Source organism: Dromiciops gliroides, chromosome 1 (genome assembly GCF_019393635.1).
Source record: "Dromiciops gliroides isolate mDroGli1 chromosome 1, mDroGli1.pri, whole genome shotgun sequence".
Lineage (NCBI taxonomy): Eukaryota > Metazoa > Chordata > Mammalia > Microbiotheria > Microbiotheriidae > Dromiciops > Dromiciops gliroides.
Genome location: NC_057861.1, coordinates 241,447,449 through 241,474,100, shown reverse-complemented (window position 1 = coordinate 241,474,100; position 26,652 = coordinate 241,447,449). Strand labels below are relative to the sequence as shown.

At 36.9% G+C, this 26,652-nt stretch overlaps 1 protein-coding gene and 1 pseudogene across 1 annotated transcript in view; one reads left to right on the top strand and one right to left on the bottom strand.

The window, feature by feature from the left end:
- Positions 1 to 26,652, bottom strand: part of TAF4B (TATA-box binding protein associated factor 4b) — a 204,762-nt gene that overhangs the window by 114,637 nt on the left and 63,473 nt on the right. Inside the window, exons 6-9 of the mRNA XM_043975081.1 lie at positions 22,244 to 22,333; positions 14,501 to 15,250; positions 2,387 to 2,522; positions 1,306 to 1,411 (exon numbers count right to left, since the gene is read on the bottom strand). Coding sequence (XP_043831016.1) covers positions 1,306 to 1,411; positions 2,387 to 2,522; positions 14,501 to 15,250; positions 22,244 to 22,333 — 1,082 coding nt within the window. The remainder of the gene's footprint in view (positions 1 to 1,305; positions 1,412 to 2,386; positions 2,523 to 14,500; positions 15,251 to 22,243; positions 22,334 to 26,652) is intronic.
- Positions 20,107 to 21,265, top strand: LOC122736955 (annotated as a pseudogene).

Genomic DNA, 26,652 nt, shown 5'->3' with positions numbered 1-26,652 from the left:
AGAAGTACAACAGAAGTTTAAATCTCACCAAAGACTTGATTAAATGGAGGCTGGGGGCTGGAAGAGAATAACAGTGGACTAGAAAGATAAATGCAAACTTTTAAACAATGCAGTCTATCAAAACACTTATCAAAAGACTTTACATGTCCCTGTAATGCTCCATTGCTACTGTATGAGAATATGAAAGATTTCAAACACATTAAAAGTGGAAATCCCCATAATGGTACTATATATCATATTTTTAAGTGACAATGCCTTTAAAAATAGAAGTTTAAATTACCGTAATATAAAGGAAATGACAATATTTGTTTCACTATATAATTCTCTGGCTTGCTTCACCATATAATCTTCTGAAGTTTAATAGATTCCAACCACTAATTAAATGCTATCGAAAAGACAACAGCAGACAACTCTCATTGACAACATAAGCATAAATCTTATATGGAAAACAATTCTTAAGAACCTAGAAAAAAATAACCTAGCTAATAACATTCTAAAAAATGTTGGGTAATATGCATTTCTATAGACATTTTAACCATCATTTTAATAAACTGGAAAATGGAATTAATTTACATCCCAAATACCAAAACTTTCCTTTTACCTGTTCTCCATTTTTATGATAAACCAACAGAATTTCTACTTCTGAAGGCTAATGGTCTATTAAGGATGGATAGTTAAGTCCAACTTCAGCAATAAGGCAGGTTTTGTGACAGAAGTCATAATTAAAACTTAATTAAAACATGTCAATAATTCTTGCCTTCACCTTGAATTTCTGAAGGCCACTAGTAAATTTCAAATTATGTTCAGTGACATCAAAACTAAAAAGTAATTGAGTGGCTCAATCCAAACTAAACACTTAAGCTAATTTTAAAAGATGTTCATTCATTCTGATTTCCAAATCAATTAAATATTAAATTTCCTTTTAAATTTTTTTAATTTTTCCAGTTTTTAGTACAGTGTCTGGCATATAGTCAGCACGTAATAAATGCTTGCTGATTGATTGGGGAGAAAATCAAAGGGCCAATCCAATATACACTCATTATGGATGTATATTATGTATGTACAAATAAATATATATTATGTACGCATATGTATATAAAAATCAATTTCAAGCCAATTATGAATTTGCAGGCAAATATTCCTTCTTTTCCATCATTAAAGGTTATAGTCTGCCAAAAGACAGTTTAGACCAAGCAGTTTAAAGTATATATTTTATTTAAGTGTTATTCTCTCTGTAATCTTGTCTATTTCTTGTTGAGATCATTCCTTAAGCCATATGAAGTTCTAGCTATTTATTTTCTTTACCTGAAGGATGTTGTTCCATTCTCTTTTATTTTGTTTTTCTGAACAGGAGGTGCTTGAAGCGACAGAATTTTATTTCCTGGCAGGGTAATTTGCTTTAGAATGGAAGCTGGGGGGGAAAAACACAAATACACACAACACATACACACAAACATACCACAACAGAGAAAATTCAAGATAGTTATTTCACATATTGTCTGATCAAAGACAATTTTAAGCTGATAAAGAAGTAATTATGTCCACTTAAACTAGGACATAACAACGAATTTACATTTATTCTCTATTCAAGATTAAACTCCCAATACAGTCTTAAAGAGATCCATGCTTCTTAGTTATATATAGGCTATAATTCTTTTCAATCTGTGAAAGACAATCTAACCCACACTTCATCCTGTCTTAGCCCCACCAAGTGAATTAGATTTTTTTTTTAAATTTATGCCATTCAAGTTTCAAAGTTTCATCTCAGCTGTTTTTAGGTTTTGTTTTTTTTAAACTGGACAAATAGCTACATCAGTACTTGAAGTTATATTGACAATATAGAACCTTACAAAGGCTAGCTGGACCACAATTTATTTTTTAGAAAACATTTTACCTTCTTACAATTCATGATTGCAAAAATTTTGCTTTTGCTGGCTACAAACAAATGAAGAATACTTTTCCAGCACTTTGTAAATAAGAAAAACTTATTTATCAATTAATTTATTTTTTTCAGTACCAGAATAAATATCACCTGAAGCCATGAATTCTGAACACACACACTCAAACTCTCTCTCTCTCTCTCTCTCTCTCTCTCTCTCTCTCTCTCTCTCTCTCTCTCTCTCGGACACACACACACACAATATAGTAGACAAATTACAACCAAATGGTATCAATACATGGCCACTTCTTTCTACTGATCTCCAATATACTATGCACTGCAATTAACCGATAAGACAAAACAGCATGCTCAAATCCTAATCCTCTCTCTCTCATTAGATAAAAGGAAAAAGCAAAGACACCACCACCATCACCATCCCTGCAACCCCAAGATGTCCCAAATTTAAAGGGAAAAATGCCAAAAACAAACAAACAAAAAACCCCCTACCTGAAGGAAATTGATTTGTTTGTATTAATGTGTTCAGGGGCATCCTCTTTTGTCCAGATTTCTGAATGGTCAGGGCTGAGGAATGTGGTAGGGCAGTCACTTGTTTGACAATGCCTCCAGAAGGCTGTTGTACTACCTGGAAATAATTATTGGGGTTTTTTTATTTTAAAAAAAGGCAAATGGGGAAAAAAGATAACCCACAGGAAAAAAATCACAACACAACCACCAAAACGAAATTAAAATGAACAAGCTACATAGAAAAAGACAATATATTCATTTGACTAAATCTTTGGGCAATAAAGGGGAAGCTTTCGTTTTTAACAGCACACCATACTCATGAAATTTCAAATATACTTTCACCTTGACATAACAAGAAAACATTGATATCATTTAAATTTTGTTTCTAGCAAAAATAACTATCTAGAGCAAAGAAAAATAACTATCTAGTCCCAAAGCTATGAAAGCCATAAATAATCTATACTTCATACTGTACTACCTCTAATAGTTGAGCTAGAATTATCTGACACTGAATTTAAGTTTCAGGGCCAGCTTTCAACATTCAAGGTTTGATTTCATAAACATTTGGCCAGTTTAAAAAAAAAAATCCATTTTCAATGCAAAGACATTGCCTAGTAGGATCTATTTTTAAGGTTAGAACGGATAATATATACACATACACACACATATATGTAGAAATAGAGAAAATAAGATACAATTCCTTCCCTAGAGTGTACAATTGACTCTATGATTATAATTCTTATTTTAATAAAAGAGGAACTTCACATATAAAAGGGAGGAAAATTTAAAGTCAGAGTTTTCCATTAATTATAACACATTCTTGGCTTGTCCCTCACAATCTGTCATGACTAATCACTGCCATTATAAATGAAATTATAGTATGTCGTTTAAGGTCACAACCATAACTATTTCAGGGCTAGTAATCATGATAATTATTGTTTCAAAAGGTCCATGCTTCATTAACCTTAGTATTATGCCATCTTAATTTTTAAAATTGATTTAAATCGATCTAAAAGTCTGCAAAAATTTCATAAAAAGCTGTAGATGGGATACTAGTAAAGCTAAACTACTATCTAGTAGCCAAGTGATTTTAGGAATGCTGAGTACACAGAGTCTGGTAGAAACCAGTCAAGCCTCTTCCTGCTGCTGCTGAGAAAGGCAGAGGCCAGTTATGAGCTACAGTCAATAAGGTGCTTACACTAGGTCTGGCACCAACACAGTGGAGGGATACCAGAATGCCTTTGGAGGGGAAAGCCATCCTACATTGGAAAAATAGCAGATTAAAGCTTCTCTGCCCTTCAGTTTGGGGAAAGGTCTCATGAGTAGTTACTGCACTTCCAGTGTGGGTGGGAGGAAGCTCGGATTACCACGTTCCTTCATTTCCCCCAGACAATGGGTATATTATGCCCTACATACCTCTACCAATCAAAATTACAGTACATTAGGGTTTATTTGAGTTCATCATTATCTCCTACAACCCCTGCCCTAGGGAAAAGCTCATTGTCAGGAAACCACCAAAAAGATTCCTTCAAGGGCAACCAGGTGGCCCAGTAGATAGATCTTCCTGACTCCAGGGTTGGTACTCTAAGTTCAAATCAGGCCTCAGACACTTGACACTTACTAGCTGTATGACCCTGGGGAGGTCACTTAACCCCAATTGCCTCACTTAAAAAAAAAAAAAAAAAAGGATTCCTTCAGCTTTGGTACTCATAACCTTACCTGTTCCATCATTATCCTGAGTCATTCTAACTGAGGGGCTGGAAGGCAATACAAAATACTCCTCTCATCGCCTCCATTTAAAGAGGGATCAGAAGCCCCACCAGCTGTGCTCCTTGTATTGACACCACCACCATCACACCTCCAGGTCTAGTACCTTCTTCTTCCCCCACTCCTTTCCATTTCCCTTTCTATGTTGTCTTCTACCATTAGACTGTAAGTTCCTCAAGGGTAGGGAATATCGTTTTCTTATTTGTATCTTCAGCACTTGGCACAAATCCAGCACAGAGTAGGCAGAGTGTTGTTGTGTTGCCCAGGAAGCCAACTAGAGTGGCAGTGGCACAAGCATGCCAGGTTTGTGACCACAGAGAATCAGACTTCTGCTGCCCAGTTAAAGAGCAAGCAGGCCTATGGTTACTTACAGGCCAGGCAGGCTGAGAAGGCGCCTCTCCTTAAATTGTACCACCTGGGATCCCCTGAAGCTTGAGACAGTGCTTCCTGGAAGCAGTGCCCCACTTTAAGAAGGAGTTAAGGGTCAGGAAATAGGCTGGGATCATGAACAGGCAGAAAAAGATGTGTACCAACGAACGTTTCTTTGGTGACAATGTAAATCAAAATACACCCTCAGAAGATGGTCAAGTCAAAGCTCCTACATCCAAAGTTTCCAGGAAAAATGTGAACTAGTCTCAGGTGATAGAAGTGCTCAGAAAGGACTTTGAAGATAAAGTAAGAGAGGTAGAGGAAAAACTGGAAAGAGAAATGAGAGTGATGCAGGAAGGGTCATAAAAAAAAAAAGCTGACAGCTTGAAAAGCCGAATTGGCCAAATGGAAAAGGAGGTACAAAAGCTCTCTTAAGAAAATCATTGCTTAAGAATGAGGATCGAGGAAATAGAAGCTAATGAATTTATGAGAAATCCAGACACAATAAAGCAAATCCAAATAAAAATATAGAGGGAAATGTGAACTATCTCCTTGGAAAAACTGGACTGAGAGGGGAGTACAACTGCACTGTGAAGATTCAGCCCCAGGCAGGCCGGGCCTCCAGAGTCTCAGAATCACCAGTATCAGCAGCTACTTCTGGAACTCAGCTCTGGAAAAAAGATCCGGGAGATAATTTGAAAATTATTGGACTACTTGAAAACCATGATCAATCACCTCCTGAAAGAGATCCCCAAAGGAAAACTCCCAGGAATATTATAGTTAAATTCCAGAGCTCCCAGGTCAAGGAGAAAATATTGCAAAAGCAGCTAGAAAGAAACAATTCTAGTACCATGGTGCTACAGTCAGGATAAAACAAGGTCTAGCAGCTTCTTCATTAAAGGACTCAGAGGGCATGGAATATGATATTCTGGAGGGCAAAGGAAATGGGATCACAACCAATAATCACCTACCCAACAAAACTGAGTATAATCTTTCAGGGGGGAAAATGGGACTTCAGTGAAAAAGAGGACTTTCAGGTATTTGTGATGAAAAGACCTGAACTGAATAGAAAATATGACTTTCAAATACAAGACCCTAGAGAAGCATAAAAAGGTAAACAAGAAAAAGAAATCATGAGGGATGTTAAAAGGTTAAACTGTTTACATTCCCACATGGGAAGATGATACTTCTAACTCATAAGAACTTTCTCAGTACCAGGGCAGCTGAAAGGAATATACTTAGAGGGCACAGGTGTGAACTGAATATGAAGGGATGATATCTATAAAACATTTATTTTTTATCCCCCCTCCCTCTTTTTTTGTGGGGCAGGCAGGGTGGGGTGGCTTGTGTCTGGGGCTAGATTTGGGCTTGGGTCCTCCTGGGCCCTGGGCTGGTGCTTTGTCCACTGTGTCACCTAGTTGACCCATGATGACATCTTTAAAATAAAATTAAGGGCCGTGAGAGGAATGCACTGGAAGAAAGTGAAAGGGAGAGGTGAAATGAGGTAAAGTAGCTCACATAAAAGAAACAAGAAAAAGCTTATGAAGTGGAGGGGAAGATGAGGAAGGAGTGGGGGAGTGAGTGAGTCTTACTCTCATCAAAATTGGCTCAAAGAGGGACTAACGCACACTCAAGTGGGTACAGTAATACATCTTGCCCTGCAGGAAAGTGGAAAGGGAAGGGGATAAGGGGGGAGAGGTGAAGGAAGGGCAGATTAGAAGAAGGTACAGTAAAAAGCAAAACACTTGAGGAAGGATAGGGTGAAAGAAGATAGAAAATAAGAGTAAATATCAAGGGGAAGGAATAGAATGGAGGGTAGTTAGCAATAGTAACTGTGAAAGAAATGATGAGCAGGATGCTATCAGAAGGACTTATGAAAAATGTAATCCATCTACAGAGAAAGAACTGATGGTATCTGAATACAGACTGAAGTATAATTTTTTTGTTAGTTCCCCTTTCTAAAATTATTCTGTCTGTTTTCTTTCACAACCTAACTAATGAGTAGATATTCTGCATGACTGCAGATGTATAACTTATATTGAATTGCTTGATTTCTTAGGGAGGGGTGGAGAGGGAGGGAGGAAGAGAATTTGGAACATAAAGTTTTTAAAAATCAATGTGAAAATTTGCTTTTACATGTAACGGTGAAAATTCTAAATCAATTTATTATCATTTAAGAAAAAAAAGATGACTGAATTTGCTAAAAACATTGCCTACATCCAAATATCTTAGGATTTTTTTGGAGAAGATATTTCTTCTGCTCCATAATGGTCCAGATTGGGGGAAAGGGCACAGCACAGAAGTGGGCAGGATGTGGTGGTGGTGGTGGTTGCTGAAATGTACTGCCAGAGAGGAATTTTTGGAAATATTCCTAAAAGCTGGAAAGACCAAGAATTTCTGATCAACACAACAAATCATGATTCCAAAAGACTAATGAATGAATCATGCTATCCATACCTCCTGACAGGTGATAGATTCAGGGTGTAGAATAAAAGATTCTTTTCAGACATAGCTAATTCAAGAATGTGAATTGTTTGATTATGCATATTTGTTACAAGGATTTTGTTTTTTTCAATGGGGGGGGTTGGAATGTGAGGAAGAGAAAATAGGTTTTTGTTCATTAATTAAGAAAATTCTGGATTCCTGAAATACTTAAAGTAGCAATTTAATCTGATTCTTGTTTCAGTACTGATTAAGATCACAAGTTAATAATGCACTAACTCATGACTAAGGTAGAAATTAACTGACTCTCTGACACAAAATAGCAGTATTTTGATTAATATAAATGGCTTAATAAAACCACAATACACCCAGCCAACCAGCAATTCACTTGGAAAAACCAAAAGAGATACCAAAAAATAATATGGCAACCAGTATTTGGGATAGAATTACTTTTAAAAACTGTACTAAAAGTGGCTGGTTTTAAGCTAATTTACTGTTTTATATCCTCATTCATTTACCAGACATAGGTGAAAAATCTGTTTCAACTCACACCATGCTAGATTGTGAATACTAAATATAAGAAAATCTAAATCCCTGCGAATTGGTGGAATATGCTCTGCAAAAAATAAAATTCTTCCCTTCCACAGTAAAACCCAGAATAGTTTGTCTGGATTAACTTTGAAAATCTCAGGTTTTAATCCTGTAATTCAGAAGTGTGGAGACTTTTTTTTCCTTTTAAAAGTTTTAAGAGTAAGGAGATAGGAAGATTCCAGTTGATGTAAAAATAATATTTATCAATGAAAATCTATTTTTTAAAAAAGTTTATGAATAATATATTTAATTAATCCAAATTAGCAAAAATACAAAGTCACAGAAAATTCACAGGCAGAAAGGGAGCATGTGAAGTTAAAATTCATCTATTGCTCGTTTACAGGAAAATGACTTGTATATAAAGTAGTAGTCAGAAGGAAATTTCCAGACATAAGGAGACTGCCAAGAACAATCACCTATTTTTGTTATTAACTCTGAAGGCACTGAGGCATGAAATTTGAAAGTACTGGCTAAACTTCATTACCTCTAGAATGTGTGCCACAGAATTCCAGGACACCTGGGGTTTAGATTTTCAAGAGCCTTAAGAGACCAAATCTAATCATTCTTTATTCCACAGAAAAGGAAACAGAAGTTAAGTGACTTGGCCAAGATGACAAAGTTAGTAAGAAGTCAGAATTTCAACCTAGGTCCTCTTACTCCAAATCCAGCATCCTTTCTACCAGGTACAAATTTTATATTTGCCTTTATTGATGACAGGTATGTCTGACAAAGTTAAGTCCTAAGTATATTTTTTTGTTAGAGATGTGTTCTTTTGGGGCAGCTAGGCGGTGCAGTGGATAGAGCACTGGCCCTGGAGTCAGGAGTACCTGAGTTCAAATCCGGCCTCAGACACTTAATACTTACTAGCTGTGTGACCCTGGGCAAGTCCCTTAACCCCAACTGCCTCACTTAAAAAAAAAAAAGAAATGTGTTATTTTCATGACCTTCAGTATACAACTTAATTTTGATAGGTTTCTTTTATGCTACTGCACTGATATGCTGTCAGGGTTTTTTTGGTTGTTGTTAAAATTGGTTTTTTTTTCTAATTATTACTTTGGCCTTTTAATTCTCATTGTGGATCCCTGTAAACGTTTTTTAATCTTATAATTTCTGGGATTTCCAATCCTAAATCAAATAAAATCCCACATCCATAATTACCAATTCAACATGGTATCAAATGTCTATAGACACTTCAACATGCCTGCTCCCCACCAAAAAAACCCCCACAGACCCAAACCAGAACTCATTATTACCTTCCCTTCTAAAATTACCTATCTTCCAAACTTGTCAATGTCTACCGAAGCTACCATCATCCTTGGTCACCCATATTTGCCACACTAATCATCTTCTACTCTCCCCTCTCCTACACCCTCTGTCTCTAATAAGTTTGTTAAATCCTGTTGGCCCTATCCTCTACATCTCTTTTACATGGCCACTACCTCAGTTCAGGGCCAACCTGCCACCTCCCCAACCCTACTACTTCCCTGTTTTATTATTTCAACAACATCCTGACTTGTCCCTGGGCTTACAATTTCTCCTCTCTCCAATCTATTCTCCACACAACTATCAAAATCATCTTCCTGAAAGACAAGATTGACCATGTTGCACTGATGCACAAAAAGTGTCTTCCTACTACTATCCCTAGGATAAAATACAAACACACCAGCTTCGTATGTAAAGCCTTTTACAATATGGCTCGTCCTTGTCTTTCTAGGTAGACTACGCACAGTTCCCCTTCAACAACTCTACATTCTAGACAAAAGGGTCTAGATGCAATTCCAGAAATTCAGTACATGATCTCCAACCTCCATGCTTTTGCACACAGTTTTCCACGACAAAGAGTGCTCTAAACTCAACTCCGTCTCTGAAAATTCCTAGCTTTTTCAAGGCTCCTTTCACATGCCATCTCATACAGAAGCCTGGATAATGCCCTTAATGCCAGTGCTTTCTCATTCCTTCTGGAATTATCAGGTTCATACTTGTCTCTTTACATGGTTTATTCTCTCAATAGTAGGTAAAGTTCTTTAGAGCAGGAACTGTTTTTCATTGTGTCTCTTATCCAGAATGGTCCTTAACAGATGTTTGTTGAATCAGAAGTAAGCAGTGAAAAATGGATACCTGGTAATGTTTGAACTTTTAATGGGAATACTTCTAAATGCTTTTCCATCTCACAAATGCTAGAACTTGGTTTCAAGTAAATTGTTTTTATCATGGTAAGGGACATTTTATTTGTTTCCTTTTTTACTGCCAAGTTAACATGAATTATTTTTAAATCAAAAACTCCTAGGAGACAAGACGATGGTCCAACAGTAAAAACACTGGCTCTGGTACCAGGAGGCCTCATATCCCACCTCTGTCCTTTATAACCTGGTGTGACATCCCTTAACCTTTCTGGGCCTCAGCTTCCTTACGTGTAAAATGAGGAAGGGTGGACTACTTGGCATCCAAGGTTTCTCCCAGCTCTAGGGCTATCCGTATCTGGCATAAATCCTGTTGTATAGTTAGTCTTTGGTATTTTGATGCCTGTATTCATTACAGAAATTGGCCAGTAATTTGCTTTTTAAGGGTTGTTCCAGGCTCATCAAAGGAGGTTAGCCATAGGTCAAAAATTTTGGGCCACAGCGATTTTTTAAGATCATCTACCAGGTCACAAGGTGGTATATAAACTGTACTGGTTGAGGAATGCCACACTGACAAAATCAGGGATCCCTTACCTAGTGAATTGTTGTATTTTGGGGGGAATGAACCTGTAATTTCATCTACACAGAAACTCTCCACCAAAAAAGATCTTCAATTCATCTATAATTTTGTCTTAGAAAAAGGCCTACGGCAACTAAAAGAGAAGTTAAGTGATGCGCTTACATTCACACAATTAGTGTGCATGTGTTCCAGAGATAGGATCTGAACCCAGGACTTCCTGACTCCAAAGACAGCAGGCCATGCTGCCTCTGATGAGGACCACACCCTATTTTGGCCTCAGAAAAGGTTTTGTGTCGCCTATCTTTACATTTATGAATAATTTGAGTATTATTGTTCTTTTACGGTATAAAAAATTCACCTATTAAACTATATAGGAGAATGGCAAATCTAGAAAGAAATGATACCACTTCTCACAGTAATAAGTTCTATTCCATTAGATGTCATCAAAAAACATTACCTTATCCTTGAACAAAGCCATGGTACATCTATTTCATGAAGTTCTGTTCAATGCACTTCAATGTAGAAATAAACAGAGCCAGAGCAGGCCCAGAAAAGAATAACCAAAATTTGTCATTTTGGTTTTCTGTATTCAAGGGAATACAGAAACTGACATATGTGGATAGAGTAAAAAAAATTTAGGGAAAAAAATTGCAGCGTGGAAAGATGAAAACTGAAGGGCGATATGGTCAAAGTTCATAATACCACAAAGGGTAGGCAATGTTAAAAAAAAAAATAAAATAAGGGCTGGTATATTAGTAGGGACTGCCTCTTAAAATTTAAAAAAAGGGGGAGGCTAGGTGGCACAGTGGATAAAGCACCGGCCCTGGATTCAGGAGTTCCTGAGTTCAAATCCGGCCTCAGACACTTGACACTTACTGGCTGTGTGACCCTGGGCAAGTCACTTAACCCCCATTGCCCCACAAAACAAAACCAAAAACATTTAAAAAAAAAAAAAGGCACAAAGAAAAAGTGCTATTTCTTCCTTTAATCAGAAGGTATACTTTAAGACTAGTAGTGGCACAAGCTGAAAACCTAAGTGAGGTCAAAAAGGGTTTAAATACAAAAATTGCTAAGAGATTGTTTCAAAACACATTCCAAACCTACTCTGTCCCACTGGCTTTTCAAATTCATTATGTCCAAAGCTAAGCTCCGCTCTACTCCCCCTTTTCCAACTCTTCATTTTTTAATGGCCCCACCACTCTTCCCCAATAACCAAAGCTCAAGACCTGAGTCATCTTTGACCCTTCCTTGTCTCTCACCCACTCGCATATAACATGCAAGTTTGCAGGTGACTGTTTCTACTTCCATACCATCTCTTTACATATCTGGTCTTCTTCATTCTCACTAGCAACTAGCCTAGTTTAGACCCTTATTATCTCTTTCTGATAACCTCGTAACTGATCTCCCTACCACTATTCTGCTCTTTTCTAATCCATTCGTCATACAGATGCTATAATTTTGACAGGGTACATATCTGATTATATATAATTCGTCCATTCTGAATCCTTTATTGTCTCCCCAATGGCAAAAGGGTAAAATAATAGCTCCCCAGAATGACGTTAAGGCTTTCCACAATCTAGTTCTAGTTTCCTTTTCAGGACTTTTTTCATATTACTACCCTTTCTGAAAAAGAACACTCCAACCAAACCAGACTGCTAAATGTCACCCAATCTTGACTTCCATCTCCCATCTAAGTTGATACAAAAAATTCCCTATGTACTCCCATCTCAACTCTATCTGTTAAAAATATTCTCTTCCTTCCAGACTTGGTTTAGATGTCAAAATCTCCACTTCTACCCCCTTTTCTCAATATCCTCAAGTGAATGAGTTCTCTAACATCAAAATTTCACATATCACTCTCAGTCTCTCCTTTGCTTCTATCATAAAATTAGGCATACACAATGTATTTCTTTCACTGCCATCCATGCTGTCCCCTACGGATTGAAAGTTACTTTAGGGGGAGGACTATGTTCACTTTTCATCTCTGTATCCTTGGCACCTACCGGGACACATGGTAGACACTTAAAAGATCCGTTGAACAGAGCCTCACAAAACCTTGCCTTCTATTATGATATGTCCCTGGGTACTATTGTCAAGACAGAATTCAAGGGTAGAAGGAACACAAGCCAAACTCAGGTATAAACATTCTTAACAATCACTCGCCATGTTCCTTTTCTCCTACATTAAAATACTTTCTCAGAAGTGTTTCAAAACTCCCTGCACTTCTACTAGGATGTTTACCCCTTTACTTAGACTCAGGATTCAAGCAGACCATATTCTATTACAAACTCAATCATGATAGATTTTAATTATTTATTTCTTAACCTGAGTAATGCTAATTTAAGTCATCTAAAAAGGATTTTATTTGATGGAATCTTCCAGCTCTGTGAGTACTAAATGCCTCTCTGTGGGGCATTACCACACAAAATAGTTTATGGTATTCTATGCCTCAGGTAACTCTGTTAGAAACCAGATTATAATACATCTCCACTAGCCAGTATTTAGCTACAACAGCCTTTGGTATATCCAATCTGTTTTCAATAGCTAGACATGAATACTAAAATAAAAGTTAACAAATTGAAACAAAAGCAAAACAAAAACAGTAAAGTCTCCAAAAAAAATAACACATTTTATATTCTTTTAAAGAACAGTGGAAGGAATACAAAGAATTGGAAGAACTTTTCACCATTTAACCAGACACAATGCTCTTTCTTGGTTATAATTTTCTTAAAGTACACCAAGAAAAGCCAAAACACTGCCAGAAATGTTTTTTTTTTTTTCCAGAGGAATGACCAAAGACATACAAATACGCATAAGGATGACACATAAAGGATATATAAGTGTCATTTCTCTTCAGGGTGGGCCATCTACCTTGGGACAATTTTATCATTCATATATATATATGTGTATATATATATATGTATGTATATATATATATATATATATATATATATATATATATATTTGTCTCCTCTTGGGGCTAATAGTCCCGTGATATGTCCTATTCTTGGAATTAACCTTGGGCCTTCCATGGGCCATGCAATGAATGTTTTCCATTCATGGGACTGACAGACCCAAAAAGAGGTAGGTAGGAGATTAACAGATTTATCCAGGGCTCTAATCATCACTACTCATTGGTTGTCCCTGAAGTATGGAGGTGGATTACAGAATCTCTCTATCTGTACCCAAAACTCAAAAACTTTGCCTTACTCACTTTCCCATACTTAATTCAACTCCCTCCTTCCTTATGTCCTTTGTCCTTTTTCCATTCTGAGCTGAAGTTTTTGTACACATCTTAACTCTCCTACCAGGCTAAACTCCTTAAAATAGAGTCTATCTCTATTACTGCCCCAGAATCAGCACAGAACTTGTCATAAAAGAGGCATTTAAATAGCTGCAGGATGTTACTGAAAACTTACAGTCTCAAAAACAGAACTATGGTCTAAGTTACGGAACAGAATTATAGTATGGTGGAAAGAACACTTGTGTCTGTGTCAGATACATCCTAAAATTTAGCTGTGTGACTGATTACTTAAACCAATTTTCTGTCAGTCTGTTTGCTCATCTACATTACCATTGGTATAAGGAAAACATTCTGTAAATTAGAGTCCTGTATAAACTTAAACTGCTTTTAAGAACTCTACAAGAGTACTATTGCTTGTGTATTGATATGCAGATTCTTTTACCCAAATGCCTGTACTCTACAGAATAATAACTAACATTTATATAGCACATACCATGTACCAGGCATTGTGCTAAGCACTCATTTGATCCTCATAACAACCCTGGAAAGTAGGATGACATTATCTCCATTTTATAGATAAGGAAACTGGGCAAAACAGAGGGAAGTTAAGTAACTTGCCCAGGGTCATATTGCTGGTAAGTACCTAAGGCTGGATTTGAACTCAGGTCTTCCTGACTCCAGGCCCACAGCTTTAGGCACTGTCCCACCTAGCTGTCCCTAGCAATTGCTCTTACAATTCCTTGAAGATAAAATCTAAGGCAACACTTTCAACTAGTGAACTAGTTTCAACAAAACTTTCAACTAATAAAATAAAGGATTATTAAGCATACTAATGAAACCAATCAACAACAAATAGCCTTCTTCCACTAGCCCCTTTATTTCCTTGCAACCTCTACTGCTACCAAGACTAGAGCAAAACAAAAACAACTGAACTTAATCTAAAATTATTATGACTATGTTAGAGGAGAAAAAAGATTACTCACTAACTGTTTGACTTTCAGAGTTTGTGGAGTAGTGGCTGGTTGTGAAAGGAAGGAACCAGGCTGTGTAAGTTTGATATGAATAGGAGGCCCAATGACAGGCTTTACAGAGGCAGATGTGGCTACTCCAGAATTCACAATTGGCTTTGAGGTTGGAAGAGAAATAGATGGTCCCGCAACTTCTCCAGAAGACACAGTGGGTTTCGTTGATGGAAGTGACAGTGTTACTGCTGCCCCGGGGATAAGGGGTTTTTCAGGCTGGAGTGAGACAGTTGCTACTGTAGCAGCACCGCAGGTCACGAGAGGCTTTGTATTTGTAGGTTGAAGGAAGACAGTCCCAGCTGTTACTCCAGCTGGACTAGTGGTTGAACTTACAGTATGGAGTGAGACAGCTTTGGTAGTCACACCCCCTGGAACAGAAGCTGGATTTACAGGGTGGACAGCAACAGCTCCCACTGTGGGTCCTCCAGCTCCAGTAAGAGGGCTTGCAGAGTGAAGGGCAACAACTCCAACGCCTCCCGGTCCAGCCACAGGACTTGCAGTCTGAATGGAGACAGTGCCTGCTGTCGGTGCTGCAGAAACAAGGAGGGGCTTTTCTGTGTGGATTGAAGAAATAGCTGTGGTCACAACAGGGGGGAGATGAGTGGCTGTGGCACACGTAGGAATGACGACCTGGGGAGAAGCTTGCTGAACACACTGCTCAATGAAGCTCTGGGAGTTGGGCATTAACTGTCGTAAGGCAGTCACACTTTTCTAGAAATAAAAAAATTCAATACTGATCATTAGGAACCAAACAATAAAACAATTTAAAAAACACTGCAAATAGTATTTAATGAATTATTATTTACCATACACATTCCTGTTTTTCCATATCTCTGAAAATCCTAAATATGTTTGCTTTTTAACAAAAATCTTACTTACCAGTAAAACAACAATAACCATAATAATAGCTAACATTTGCCAAGCACTGTGCTTGCTACAATTATTATTTTATCTGATCTTCACAATAACCCTGGGAAGCAGGTGCTATTATTATCACCATTTTACATAAGGAAACTGAGGCAGAGAGATGTCAAGTGATTTGCCCATGTATACAGACAGTAATGTCTGAAGACAAATATGGATTCAAGTATTTCTGACTCCAGGCCCAGTGCTCTATCCATTGTGCTACCTAATTGCCTCACGAAACCTAACACATACTCAACCTTGGCAAATATTGCAGACAAAATTATTTTCTGTCATCAAATTTAGTCACTTATTCAATCATGGTATGTCAATTCTAGAATGGAAGTCTTTCTAAAAGCTGTGAGGAAATTAGTGCTTTTAAAAAACATTATTAAAAACTGTTTCAATATATACAAATATTAAATTGTACTTTGGAATAAAGTTAAATTATACAAGAACAAAATTAAAATATACAACACTCATCTAAATTCCCCAAAACTTAGAGATGACAGCTATATACAAACCAGATCAATACTGGGGCTTAAATAAAGTAAGATTCATGATTTTAAAAATTGAGTTCTAGGAAATAAGATGAAAATAGAGAAAGAAAGAAACACTAAGAAAGCCAGATGATCATTACCAAATAGCATCACCACTTTTTGGAAAGCAAAAGCTGAAATTAAAACTTTTCAGGTACTGCATTAAAAGGTAAAAATCAATTATTTGTTACATGGAATGACTCCCCAGAAAAGGAGAGGAGGATGGAAGCTGGGAGAAATTTTTGTGTTATTAAAAAAAAAAGACATAAAAAAATCTATTTTTATAAGAACTAAAAGCTAGGAATAAGAAATGAATTCTTAGGGGCAGCTAGGTGGCGCAGTGGATAGAGCACCGGCCCTGGAGTCAGGAGTACCTGAGTTCAAGTCAGACCTCAGACACTTAACACTTACTAGCTGTGTGACCCTGGGCAAGTCACTTAACCCCAATTGCCTCACTAAAAAAACAAACAAACAAACAAAAAGAAATTAATTCTTCCGGCCAAAAAAGTAGTTTTAAACTATTTCTATGTTAATCCACTAGAGAATATTTTCATTCTTCCATTATAAGGATTAAGTACTGCTGACTTCTTTCTTCACTCTAAATGAAGACTAAGTGATAATCATGCCTGACTGAGGTAAAGTCAAAAAAGCAAGACAAAAGAAAGGAAAAAGTAAGGAAAAAACTGCCAGAAGGTTGAGAGATAACATTGGAGAAAAAGAAAGGGATAAGAAAGAATTTCCTCTTTAAGTCAACAAGATCCATAAAACCCAAATCACTTAAAATATTTATTCAAAGTTAGTTAACACTGAGTGAAATGAGAAAAGCCAAGCAGTATATCATGAAACTAGTTATACATCAGTGTCTCTATAAGATTTTAAAATGTCATTTCTTCCATTAAGCAAAAAAAAAAAAAAGTACAGTGAAAGCTGAATGTATAATCCTAAACATTATCAAATAGTTCAATAAATTGTCATTTCTAATATCCCCAATATAAATCTTCAATAAAGTCAGTAATTGGGGCAGCTAGGTGGCTCAGTGGATAAAGCACCGGCACTGGATTGAGGAGGACCTGAGTTCAAATCCGGCCTCAGACACTTGACACTTATGAGTTGTGTGACCCTGGGCAAGTCACTTAACCCCCATAGCCCCACCAAAAAAAAAAAAAATTTAATAAAGTCAGTAATTTAGGAAAGTTCCCCTGAAATTTGATTATAGCAATAACACTTTTAGAGAGGCATGATAAAAATTCAAAACACAAAAGAAGGTTCTTACTGATGACTATACCTAGCCTGAATAAAATGAGAGGAAAAATAAAATTTTTCTCCAGAATTTCAATGATTTTTAAAAAGCAAAACATTTTTAAATGCATGAAAATTACAAATCTTTTTTTTAAAAAGTCTGACAAGTATGAGAAGCCAAACCTTTACACTGACACTTAGATGATAGTGACCTAAACTTATAAAACTTTCTTCCATGAGATGTATCTGGATCACAGAGTTTAATCATTAGAATAATCACTTTTTCCCTTCCCATACAATGAAAACACAGAGGTGGATAAGGATAATTTTCATTAGTTAAAAAGTGCTAACATCTGCTAGCTTGCTTTATGCTCCTACTATTCCTTGGAACTCTTCATAAGACTCACCCAGAGGAAGCATCAAGGCACATTTATATTACTATCACTTAAAATCTGAATTCCATGGTCCCATAGTAATCCATTTTATTAATGTTCGAGGCATCTAAGTGGTGCAGTAGATAGAGCTCTGAGCCTGGAGTCAGAAAGACCCAAATTCAAATCCAGCCTCAGACACAAATAGTTGTGTGAAACTTAAACCTCTTTTTGCCTCAGTTTCCTCAACTGTTAAATGGGAATAATAAAAGTTGTGAGGATCAAATGAGATTATATTTGCAAAGCAGATGCTGTACAAATGCTTATTCCTTCCCTTTCACTTCCCTTCCCCCTTCTCTCCTTACTTAGCTAATCAAAAAGTTCAGACTAACATTCAAAAACAAACAAACAAAAAAAACCAAACAGCCATGGTGTAGGGGAAATACACTGTAATTATACTTAGAAAATGTGAGATTCAATTTCAGCTCTGCTACTTAATATTTGACTGAGTAAGCCATTTGGCCCTGTGCACCTCAATCTCTCATCTATAAAATGGGAACACTGCACTAACTCACAAATCACATCTAGAATTGGGAGAGATCTCAGGAAAAGCTTTAAGGTATCTTTCTCCAGGTTCTGTGATCCCCAAACCTTGAAATCCATTCAAATGGACTGCCATGAAAGAAAGTGAGTTGAAAAGGCAAAAGTTGAATAAGCAATTAATCTAAGATGCTCTACAAGAAATTTTTGAATCAAGAGCAAAGTTGGACAAAATAACCACCAATGTAACAGACAACCATGTGGCATAGATAGCTAGAAAGACAGAGAGAGACAGATGATAGATGAAAGAAAGGAAGCGGGAGGGAGGGAGGGAGGGAGGGAGGGAGGAAGTTCATATTTCTTTACGCAAGAATTCTATTACTATAAAATATTCTGAACTTTTCTAAATTAAACTACCTTTTTTCCTTTAGCACTATGGTCTCTGACTCAAATGTTTACTGAACTGCCTTGGACAACCATTTTACAAGAAACCTAAAAGAAACAATGCTATTACATTATGATCACACCTTTGTGATCACAGAGCTTAATCATCTTCTCCATTACCCATTTGCCTCCAAACAGATGGAAACAATCTCAAAAAATATTTTAAAGATCAAGCAAGAAAGACAGAGGAAAAATTGGGAAGAGAAATGAGAATGATGCAGGAAAATCATGAAAAAAAAGAATCAACATTTTGGTAAAGGAGGCATAAAAAAAAATACTGAATAATTCCAAAGTACTGAGGAACCCACCCCACCTGACTGACTTTTCTTTCCACTGCTACTACCTGTTGCTTCAAACACGATCATTGTCTTCCCTCTTTCATATGACATATCTTCAAAAACTTAGAGCTAGCATTTATATAGTGCTTTAGGGTGGTTTCATCAAATTTGATGTTCACAACCCTGTGAGGCAGATGCTATTATTTTCTCAATTTAACAAATGAGAAAACTGAGGCACAGATAAGTTTAGTGACTTACCCAAGGTTTCACAGTTAAACAATGTGTGAGGTTGGATTCGAACACAGATTTTCCTGACTACAAGTCCAACATTCTATTTATTATACTACCTAGCTGCCCTAACTAGAAACTAAAATTTCTCTTATTGCCTAACCAGCTACAGATCATGCACAGCCCTCTGAATTTTAGAGTTCTGCTAACAAAGGGAAACATGTAGGGAATAAGCTCTTTAATAAATAATATACCTAATGATTTAGTCCCATCACCCTTCTCCCCTTCCTCCTTTTTTTAATTTCTTTTTTTCCTTTTTTAAGGAGGGTGGGGGAGTGAGGCAATTGTGGTTAAGTGACTTGCCCAGGGTCACACAGCTATTAAGTGTCAAGTGTCTGAGGTTGGATTTGAACTCAGGTCCTCCTGAATCCAGGGCTGGTGCTCTATCCACTGCGCCACCCAGCTGCCCCCCCCCTTCCTCCTTTTACCAGTGAAACCTGCTTAAGTCTTTGAATACAAAGGACTGAAACATGACTGACTTATCTAAGTTTCAGAAAAAAACCAGAATCTATGAGGTATTTCAAAGAAATTAGCAACAAGGGTAATTCAGGAGAACAGTCAGGGTGAACCAAAGCAGCCTTGAAAGTGACCTGAAGGAACTTTCCAGAAAACTCGCAAGAAGGAAAGGACATCAGCTGCTGCTGCCCAAGCTTCAAGAACAAAAACTAGCACCCCTCTCCCCTAATCTTCTCTTTCTTCTACTCGATCCCCTAACATCCCAACCAGCTCTCTCACCCCACCCTGGAAATGGACATTTTTGACACCCAGCATACCTCAAGCCCCACTAGCTGGCTATAAAAAATGGTGAAGGGGGCAGTTAGGTGGCACAGTGGATAATGCACTGCCCTGGATTCAGGAGTACCTGAGTTCAAATGCGGCCTTAGACACTTGACACTTACTAGCTATGTGACCCTGGGCAAGTCACTTAACCCCCATTGCCCCAAAGAAAAAAAAATGGTGAAGGAATGACTTATGGTGTTTTGGGGGTAAAACCCAATGTCTCCCAAGAAGAACTAAAAAAGGTGCATAGAAAACTAGCCTTGAAATATAACCCAGATAAGAATCCAAATGGAGAAAAGTTCAAACAGATTTCTCAAGCCTACAAAGTGCTTTCTGATGCAAACAAAAGAGACTTATGACAAAGGTGGAGAACAAGCCATCAAAGAGGATGGTTCTGGTGGTGGCTTTGGTTCTCCAAAGGACATCTTCGATATGTTTTTTGAGGAGGTAGAAGAATGCAAAGTAAACAGAGAGGTAAAAATGTTGTTCATCAGTTGTTGGTGACCTTAGATTTATAAAACAGTGCAACGAGAAAACTGGCTTTGCAAAAGAATGTAATTTTTGATAAATGTGAAGGATGGGGTGGTAAGAAAGGAGGTATAGAATGCTGTCCCAAATGCAGAGGTGCTGGAATGAAAATAAGAATTCATCAGGTTTAGCAAATTCATTCAGTCTGCATGGAATGCCACAAGCATGAGGAACGAATCAGCCATATCGATGTAAAACCTGTAATGGAAGAAAAATTGTTCAAGAGAAGAAGATTCTGGAGGTTCGTAATGATGAGGGAATGAAAGATGGTCAGAAGATAACATTCCATGGTGAAAGTGACCAGGAGCCAGGACCTGAGCCAGGAGATATTATGATTGTTTCGGATAAGAAGGACAATCCTATATTTACATGATGAAGTGAAGACATTCATTTTCATGTAGCCAGTTGGTTGAAGCATTGTGTGGCTTTCAGAAACCAATAACAACTCCTGACGATCGAACTATAGTCAATATTTCTCATCCTGGTCAGATTGTTAAACATGGAGATATCAAAGGTGTGCTGAACAAAAGCATGCCAATTTATCGTTGACCTTATGAGCAAGGAATTCTAATAATTGGATTTAAGGTAAACTTCCCAGAGAATGGCTTTCTTTTACCAGATAAGCTATCTTTGTTGGAAAAGTTACTGCCCAAAAGAAAGGAAATAGAGGAGACTGAAGATATGGATCAGGTAGAACTGGTGGACTTCGACCCATCTCAAGAAAGAAGTTGCCATTACAATGGAGAAACTTATAAGGATGATGAGCATCATCCCAGAAGTGGGTTCAGTGTCAAACCTCTTAATGGGGGCCAGTGAATACTCTCCATTGTAATGCTGGCTTTTGTATGCAATAGTGAATGTGAAGGACTACAATCATCTTAACACACTCACTACTAGCTATTGTTTTTGTTGTAATATTCAACTAGAGTTGTATTTTTTTAAAAGTTAATAAAATCAGTAACATAAAATGCTGACTTTGCAATTTATGATGTTCCATGTGTACGATAGTTTAACATCATTATTTCCTTATGGTAAAGAAGTCCCTCAAGCATTTTTTTTCATGACCTGTACTTTTTGTTTCAATATGTATATGCAGTAGCTTAGATCGAGGTTTGATTCTTGATTGACTAAATATACACAAGCATTTATAATTGTTAAACTCTGAAATTAAAAATTTGTAATGAATTCACCATCAGAAAAGAAGAAAAAAAAGAAATAAGTGACCTGAAGGACCTGGGCACATCTTCCCACCCTCCCGCACCACTGACAGTCATACCACTGCAGAACCTGTCTTGAGTCAGTCCTAAGGAGAGATAAGAAAGTTGGCAGCAAATAAGTCAATGAGACAGGAAAATTAACTAAGTGGTCACTGAGGGCAAGGGCATCTGGAAAAGGATTGTCTCTAAATCTACAAACCATTCTGATAGATGTACCTTTGCAAGTGACACAAACTAGTTTATGTCTACACTATACAAGTCCAAAATATTATTTCTCTCGAAAAATTTTAACTGCAGGAAACTACAGAAAAAGAAAAAGGCCAGAATAAAATAGGTTAGATTACTCCAAGTGTATAAAGACAATTTTCTCCCCAATTTAACAAGCTAAAAAAATGTATGCTCTACTTCTTAAAATTTCACTTCATAATGTTTCCCACTAGTAGTTTTATTACTGCTTTCTTCAAAGTAAGAAAATCATAAACTTATTCAAATTAAAAATAATTTTATCATATAGTTGCCTCTTTTCCCAATTCATCCTTCCTCTTGTTCTCCCCTCACCCCCCAAAAAAACCCTTACCTTTAGAAAAGGGACAAGATGTGGTTGAGGTGAGGATTTGAGTTCAATGTATAATTTTTTGGTAAATTCCTCTGGTTCAATTTTTGCATCCTGAGAAGAAAATAATAAAATGCTTTGCTAATTAAAAAAATAATTTAAGAACTGCCAAAATATGTATTTTAGATTCATCTTGATGGATACTTTTCAATTACAAGAAACTTTCAATAACATAAAACTAAGTCTCAACTAAAAGCAACAATTGTGGGTAAATTTTATAGCAATACACATATTATAATAATTCAGTCCTAATGAATTAGGCATGCAGAATGGTCTAAAACTAAAATTATTTCCCCAGCATAAGAAGCAATATCCCCAATTCCACAAGCTTATGATTTAAAAGGCAAAAATAGAGGGACCCAGAAGTCTTTTAAAAAGGGCAGGAAGAGAGGAAAAAACAACAAAACAAACAAAAACATTATCTTTTTAAAATGCTATTTCAGATCAGACATTCTAAGGCGAGTGTATTTAAAAGAATATAGAGAGACTAAACCAAGAGAAAAAATCCCTGAAAATCATATCTGCTTCCAAAAAAAAAAATCAATTCAAATATTTATTAAGTGCCACCTCTGGGTAAAGTACTACGTTAGGCTCTGGGAACACAAGACAATTCTTAACAGCTCAGTCCTTATATTTAAGCTTACATTCTACTAAGGGAATGTACACATAAGAAAATATAAGGTATCATGATGAGAGAAAACTTAGCACTGGAGAATAATACAAAGGGTATAGGAGCACATAACATAAGCCCTGAAGGAATCTAGGAATACTAAGAGGGAAAAGTACATTCACATATGGAGTACAAAAAGACTGTAACTGTAGAAAGGCACATATGACATGGCTAGTTTGGGGAAATTGCTAGGATATGTGTTTTGCTATAACACTGAACAATATGAAATAAATCTAGAAAGGTAGGTGAGGACCAGATTGTGATGGACTAAAATGTCATCAATTCTGACTTCCTTTCTATACTTTTCGTTTTGAAGGAAAATCCTCAGCAGATCCCCACTTAAAAGCAAACCCCACAAACCATTTAGGACCAATGTACATTTCAACATATCAGAACATTTGAATATTTACCCCCTCGAAAAGCAAAATTAGCCTTCATTTTAAATATATTATGTTACTAACACCCTAAATCTAGTTAAAATATTAATAGTAAAGGAGGAGTGGTATTCTATACCACAAATGCCCTTATCTCCTACTCCAATACCATAAGACATAGCTACGATCCTATATTCTTAAAGGCAGAGCACAAGGTTCCACATCAAACTGGAATAACTTGGAAGGAAAGAAGGCCAGAGGAACAGGCTCTGTAGCTACCAACTGAGAACTCAGCTAGTCTAAAGAGGCTCATCACAAAAATGGGACCACAAGGGGAGCAGCTTTTCTGTCACAGAGACTTCTAATGACTATTTACTAACATCTGGAAGGGGTGTCATCTGTAGCAATGGAAAGAGTATACAAAACTACTAAATCACAGATCTTTTGACAGATTAAATCATAACAGAAAATAATTAAAACATAACATAAGGGCAGCTAGGTGGTGCACTGATTAGAGCACTGGCCCTGGATTCAGGAGGACCTGAGTTCAAATCCAGTTTCAGACACTTAACCCTTACTAGCTGTGTGACCCTGGGCAAGTCACTTAACCCCAATTGCCTCACACCCCCCCCCAAAAAAAAACCATAACATAAAATACCCACATATATTCATATATACTGGTACATATGTGTAGACATAAAAAGCAACAGGGTGGAATAAAGGCTAGTCATGAAAGACATGTATTCTAATTTTATCTTTTACGTTATTTGTGTGACCAAGGGCAAGTTAAATTTCTCAATGCTCACAAATCAATTCTGACCTTCATCAGGGAAAGGACTTTACATGTGGGACCCCACACCCAGACCATAATGATTCATTTATTAAGTACTTAATATTTGCCAGGAACCATGTTAGGTACTGAATCAGAATAGAAGTTTACACAACTAAAATGAAAAGTTCTGAAAGCAAAAAACATAAATCAATACTGAAAATAATCACTGCTTGTAAGCAGAAGTGTCCAACAAAAGTGGCCAGCAAAACTCCTGTAGGACCCAAATTAGTTTAAAATATAACTAGGAAACATGTAAAAAATAAATAAAAATACAATACAACACAGATAATGTTAATTTGTATTTTTCTAAGTCAACATCCAGGTCCTCAGGGATCCTGTTTCTATTTGAGTTTGACACCACTGATGTGTAAAGATTGGAATGACGCCACCTGCTGGAGAGCTACTGTAGGAAAGCTCAGCCATGAGAAGAAGGCGCCTGAGGGCAAGCCATATGGCTTTTCTTTGGCTTCAGGAAGTGAACTTTGCTTGTGAGAACTCTTTTTCGGCAGGACTCTGGTAGAGAGTGGAGTTAAACATGCGCTCTCTCCCTTTAATAGATAGATGAATCTAAGCCTTTCTCTCTCTCTTCACCAAATTCTTATTCTCCTTAATAAATGCTTAAAAGTCTAAACTCTTGCTATGGCTTCTAATTTATTGGCGACCGACCACTCATTAGATATTTTAGACAGACTAGCTAGAATTTTAGCCTCTTACAGATTGTAAACTATGGGGGGGGGGGGGGGGGGGGTTGCACGCAGATGCACTGCGGCCGGGAGTAAGGCCTATATTCAGATCAATAGAGACATTTTACTCTAGGATTAAATGACATGCAAACTAGTTGTACCTTGGGATTTCTTTTTAAAAGTGCTTTGCTTTAAAGACCCAAACTATAATTAAAGTTCAACTTATCATGACCATTTAACAAACAAAAGGTTTTAAATGATGATTATACAGTTTCCCTTTTTCTGATGCCTCTCTCATTGGTACTTGACATCATTCCTGTCATGCTAAGTCAAGCTGGCACAACTTGTTTTAATATTTGCAAGGCATGTTAGAAATAACTTGCCAAGGAGTCAAGTAGGTAAACAAAGCACTGGCCCTGAAGTCAAAAGGACCTGAGCCTCAGCTGTGTGAACACACACACACACACACACACACACACACACACACACACACACACACACACACACACACACACTCTGTGATGAAATGAGATTCAGCAGATACTCAAAGACCCACCTAGATATTAATCTAGACTGAGTGAATCAAATGAGAGTGATTAACTGCTGATTAGCCTACTTCAAGTTAACTGGATTGTAATCACAACTTGAGAACACCTTCAGAACCAATGGATTTGAATGACACCAACCAATCAGCTTGAAGCAGTGTGTAAGGACCACCTTTGTTCCAGACCTATAAAAAGCTTCCACAATCAGTTTGCTGGAGAGAGTTTGTGATTGAAACAGGCTTGGGGTAGAGGATTTGAGGAAGAACCAGACCAGGCTGGAACTCTAGGCTAAATAGGCTTTTTTCTTAACTTTCTGAACTCCATGGGAATATCTGTATGCTTTAATAAATGTTTAATGCCCAAGGACTGGTGCTAAAGCTTCTAATTTAAGGTGACCACAATTTAGATTTTAAACATCACAGTTTGGCGACCACGAAGGGATTCCTGAACCCCTCAACCTTCTGATCTTCACATTGGGTAAGAAATTTTATGTTTATAAGTATGTTAATGCTTCATTTTTGTGGACTTTCTGTTTTATCTTTACCTGCTTTTGCCTTTAACTAATAACTTTATAAAGCATTGGTATTATGAAAGAGAAAATAAAGGGGTTGAAGAAAAACAAGAGAAACTTTATCATCATCATATTTCAAGAATCTGCTTCTATTGCCATAAACTGGCACATATTTTGCCGAAATGCAGAAGTAGACAGCAAGATATTAATATGAGATGTGGAGATTTTAGATATCGAAAGCAAAAATGCTCTAAATTCACTCAGAGAAATTATGTCAGTTCAAATATTACATAAAGGTTTCCTTTTTATGCCATTGTATCTACATTTTGAAATTAATAGTATGAGTTTGTTTTCATAGAGATTTTCATTCTTTTAAGATTGTGTTTTGTTTTTCCAACTGATTATTTGATCAAATTATATAAAGTATTTCCTTGGTAAATTGATTACTATGACAAGTGTAAATTAATTCTAGAAAATCATTGTACATTGTAACTTATGTTCTGACTCAAAGCAAATTCACAGTTTTTGTGATCATTTCACATTTTTTTGCTATCATTATCCTCAAATTTTTTAATCCATATGAGACTTGGATTATGGGAATTTACCATTTAAGACATTAATTGCCTTTACCCATGAGAGGAATACATACAAGAGCAAGCATTGAACTCTCACAGATGGGGAGACACTTATGAAGTCCAGGTACTGCACAGATGGCTGGAAGTTTTCATTCCACCCATCTCATTCTACACCTGGCTTCT